This window comes from Cyprinodon variegatus, unplaced genomic scaffold (genome assembly GCF_000732505.1).
Source record: "Cyprinodon variegatus isolate N-32 unplaced genomic scaffold, C_variegatus-1.0 Scaffold1882, whole genome shotgun sequence".
Classification (NCBI taxonomy): Eukaryota; Metazoa; Chordata; class Actinopteri; order Cyprinodontiformes; family Cyprinodontidae; genus Cyprinodon; species Cyprinodon variegatus.
In genome coordinates this window covers 28,636-33,234 of record NW_015152335.1, presented here as the reverse complement: position 1 = coordinate 33,234, position 4,599 = coordinate 28,636, and the positions used below count along the sequence as shown (strand labels likewise).

At 40.9% G+C, this 4,599-nt stretch overlaps 1 protein-coding gene across 1 annotated transcript in view; it reads left to right on the top strand.

Moving 5' to 3' along the window:
* LOC107104783 (6-phosphofructo-2-kinase/fructose-2,6-bisphosphatase-like) overlaps positions 1–4,599 on the top strand; it is a 17,329-nt gene that overhangs the window by 9,899 nt on the left and 2,831 nt on the right. Inside the window, exons 9-12 of the mRNA XM_015404869.1 lie at positions 652–756; positions 1,125–1,254; positions 1,375–1,437; positions 1,524–1,588. Coding sequence (XP_015260355.1) covers positions 652–756; positions 1,125–1,254; positions 1,375–1,437; positions 1,524–1,588 — 363 coding nt within the window. The remainder of the gene's footprint in view (positions 1–651; positions 757–1,124; positions 1,255–1,374; positions 1,438–1,523; positions 1,589–4,599) is intronic.

Genomic DNA, 4,599 nt, shown 5'->3' with positions numbered 1-4,599 from the left:
AGACTCAGTGATCGCACCGAAAATTATTGTTTGTTTTTTTTCCTGATTAACTCTAAATTCATTAAATAATTGCAAACGCATTAGTTTTAGGTATAAGTAATGATCCATTGGTTGTTCCGTGCTGACCGGAGTTCTCCTTTAAGGAAATGGTTCAATTACATTTATTGTTTTGGGGGTTAAAAAATGAAACCATCTAAGGTAAATAAAAATTTCCTGCCTGAACTAAGGATTTATTTGAGTGCTGAAACTGTTATAGGGCTTTTGGAGAATAAGGCAGATTGTTTATCTGAAAGGGCTTTACTTTCGTACGTCATTGTCCATGACAGACAGACAAAAATGGTTTGTTTGACAATACAACTAAAACTTTGCAATTAAGTTTCTAAAATCATTTGTGTTTCTTAGATTAAAGTTAATTGTATTTCCTGTACCCCTGCTCATTAAAAAAACTCTTCTTCTCCACCCATTATCACTTTTATGCATCGTTATTTTACTTTATTACTGACCTAAACTGACATATAGTTGTCTATGAAGAGTTGTTTTAGACCCAGTTTACTGCAAATTTCTTCACACCTTTGCTTAACATTTCGTACCTTTATGGTTGCTGTTGTTTTTGTTGTTGTTTCGTATATTTTATTCCTTGTTCTTTCCAAGGGTGTTTGTGAGGAGCTAACCTATGAGGAGATTCAAGAGAATTTTCCTGATGAGTTTGCGATGAGAGACCAGGAGAAGTATCGTTACCGCTACCCTAAGGGTGAGGTAGGAGCTGCTGTCATTACCAACTACTCTTCCTTCTTTTCTCCTACTGTACGAGTTATTTATTATATCTGCTCTTTGCTTAAAGGTATTTAATACCCAACTTAACGGCTTTTCAGATAAAAACATCTGAAAAGTGGGCAAAGTCATTATTTGCATGACTTCTTGGTAGGACTTTGTTGACATTTTACCCTGGAAATAACTTCTCTCTGTTCAAGTATCGGCTAATATCATGAAACTTTTACTTAAATGGTACCCTCTGAAAATATTTATAATAAGCTGAAGTTTTAATGGTTGTTTACTGTTGGATTAAAGTAAAGGAATAAATACTCGAGTTTGTTTGATGGATGTTCTGCTGTTTCCTCATCCAGTCCTACGAAGACCTCGTTCATCGTCTGGAGCCGGTCATCATGGAGCTGGAGAGGCAGGAAAATGTCCTGGTCATCTGCCACCAAGCTGTAATGCGTTGCCTTCTGGCCTACTTTCTAGACAAACCTGCAGGTAGTGAAAAATGGAGGAAAAATAATCTACTACTAGCTGAACTTGCTTTATTCCTTCTTAATATTATGGACCATAAAATCTTCCGGTCTAATATTTTCTAACTCTGTAATCTCTGTGAAGATGAGCTGCCTTATCTTAGATGTCCCCTTCACACAGTGCTTAAACTCACACCAGTTGCCTACGGTAAGGGATCAATTGTTATCTTTTGAATCTAGATCTTTATTTTCGTGACTTCCTGAAGCTTTTTTTTTTTTCTTTTTTCTTGCCAGGATGTAAAGTTGAGTCGTTTTTTCTGAATATTGAAGCTGTCAACACACACAGAGAGAGGCCTACGGTAAGATCCACGGGCCAATATTTATTGGCTGTTAGACGGAAACCAGTCTCTTGTTGATGAAGATCATGACTTCTCCAGAACATTGGATCTAACCAATGAACATAGAGAAGATATGTTAATGAAAAGGAACTGAAATTCTTGATTTAAATGAGTTATCACCTTAAAATCTGACTGTTTAATGCTAAAATATGTCGATTGATTGATTTAATTTAATAATCTCACAGTGGAGAATGTACTCGTTACATCAGCTCAAATAGTCAAAGAAGAAGAGGAATGTGCCAAAGCTATATAGTTGGATCCTTATGGGAATTATTGCACAGGGTGTTAACACAGGTATTTATATATATATATATATATATATATATATAAAACTCTTCCTCAACCATCGTGGGTGGTCTTCCTCCCTTTTTCCTCCAAGCTGGGGTCCTCTAACCTGACTCCGCCAGATGGATTTGCTCCGCATATCCATCTGGAAACTTTCTGTGAAGTAATTTTGGGAAGGGGCGAAAATACTGGTTAGCTGATTGGCCTATGTTGGTGATAGACGGGCCAAATAAACCAATCAGATCAACGAAGCACATGACGTACTAACAGAGCGACGACGAAAACACAACCACAAGCCAGGCTACTCTTGCCGAAACCAGTCGGGAGAAGAGCAAAAACATCTTTTCCTCTGAGAAAAGCCTCCAGAGCAGTGTTTTACTCTTCTTTCAGTGAAGAAATACTCTGTAATTCCGATAAAACTTGCTCGATAGCCACGCTAACGCTAGTTTCATCGGCTGAAGCCGCCATGTTCTTTAGACTGAACTGTCGCGATTCTCGTTGCGTCACACCTCAACCCGCCTCAAAGCCAACGCTGATTGGACGTTCGTTTGGTGAACGGCTCCAAATTTTCTTTAACGGAGAGTCTCCAGACTGATCTGCGAGTGAAACCTTGAAAGCTCGCGAGATCAGGATGGTTTCACGAGGCTAGGGGTCCTCTACCAGAGGCCTGGGAGCTTGAGGGGTCTGCCAGTATATTTGCTGTTCCTAGAATTGCACTCTTCTAGACCGAGATGTCTGATGTATTTCCAGGGATCTGCTGTAACCACTCCTCCAGTTTGGGGGTCACTGCGCCGAGGGCCCCAATGATCATGGGTACCACTGATGCCTTGACCTTCCAGGTTTTCTCCAGCTCTTCTCTGAGCCCCTGGCATTTATCTAGTTTTTCTTGTCCTTTTTACTGATGCTGCAGTCAGTTGGTACTGCTATGTCAACCACATTACCATTACCATCTTGGCTCGGTCGTTCTCTACCACCTTTGGAGGTGTTTCCCACTTTGACCTTGGGGTTTCCAGGCCCCACTATGCACAAATGTTCCTGTATACTATTTCAGCCACTTGGTTATGGTGCTCCATGTAAGCTTTCCCTGCTGTCATCTTGCAACCTGTACTTATGTGCTGGATTGTCTCAGGAGCCTCTTTGCACAGTCTGCACCTAGGGTCTTGTCTGGTGTGGTAGATCTGGGCCTCTATTGCTCTGGCGCTTAGGGCCTGCTCCTGTGCAGCCATGATGAGTGCCTCTGTGCTGTCATTCAGTCCGGCTTTGTTTAGCCATTGGTAGGATTTCCTGATATCTGCCACTTCGATTATGTTCAGGTGGTACATCCCCTGTAGGGGCTTATCTTCCCATGACGGAGTCTCTGGTACCTCATCTTCTGTTCCCCATTGTCTGAGACATTCAGTGAAGATGTCGTCTGTTGGAGCCTTGTCCTTGATGCACTTATGGATCTTGAATGTTTCATCCTGGATAGTGGCTCTTACGCTCATTAGTCCTCAGCCTCCTTCCTTACGGCTGGTGTACAGTCTCAGGGTGCTGGATTTGGGGTGGTACCCTCCGTGCATGGTTAGGAGCTTTCGTGTCTTAACATCTATGGCCTGTACCTCTTCCTTTGCCCAGCTTATTATTCCTGCAGGGTATCTGATTACTGGCAGAGCGTAGCTATTTATTGACTGAGACTTATTCTTCCCATTGAGCTGGCTCCTTCGGACCTGCCTTACTCATTGGAGGTAGCTGCTTTCCTCGCTACCTCTTCGATGTTGCCATTTGCTTGTGGGGTTCCAAGGTACTTGTAGCTATCTTCAATGTCTGCTATTGTTCCTTCTGGGAGTGAGACCCTCTCTGTGTGGACTACCTTACCTCTCTTAGTTACCATCCCACCACACTTCTCTAGTCCGAATGACATCCTCCCCCTATCTCTAAGGGAGAGTCCAGACACACTACGGAGAAAACTAATTTCAGCTGCTTGTATCCAGGATCTCGTTCTTTCGGTCATTGCCCAGTAAACTAAAGTAAATTATCAAATAGTAAACTGCACATTATGTATTGCACATGTTATTTCAGTTGTAGTGTCGCAATGTAGAGTCTGGTTGCAGCAGAGATGAATGTGTGAAATGGATTATTAGACTGTGCTTTTTCTTGGCTAAACCACAAAAGGCCAAAAGAGCACTCCAATGATGCTAACATTAGCTAGCATTAGCCTCTCTTGCCATCACCACGGCCCCTTGTATTCCACCTATCAGGGAACTTTTTACCTGTTGTGTGAGACAGGGATTCCAAAGCAGGGATCTGGACCCCTGGGGGGTCAAGAGACACCTATTTGGGGGTCCAGAAATGGTTTTCACTGTGATCCCTAAATATTGAGGGGTAAAACATGACATGAAATACATATATATATATATATGAACAACCAACTAAGCAGATGTAACATTTCTTTATTTATCTATATTTTAAATATTAAATATTTTTATTTAATTGTAAAATGCACTAAATAATTAAAATAAACATATCTTTAAAATAATTAAATAAATTATTACATAAAATACATTTATTAGTTTAAATTAATTTAATAAAAAATATCTTTAATTATGTAAAGCATGTCAGAAGATGGATGGATGGATGGATGGATGGATGGATGGATGGATGGATGGATGGATGGATGGATGGATGGATGGATGGATGGATGGATGGAT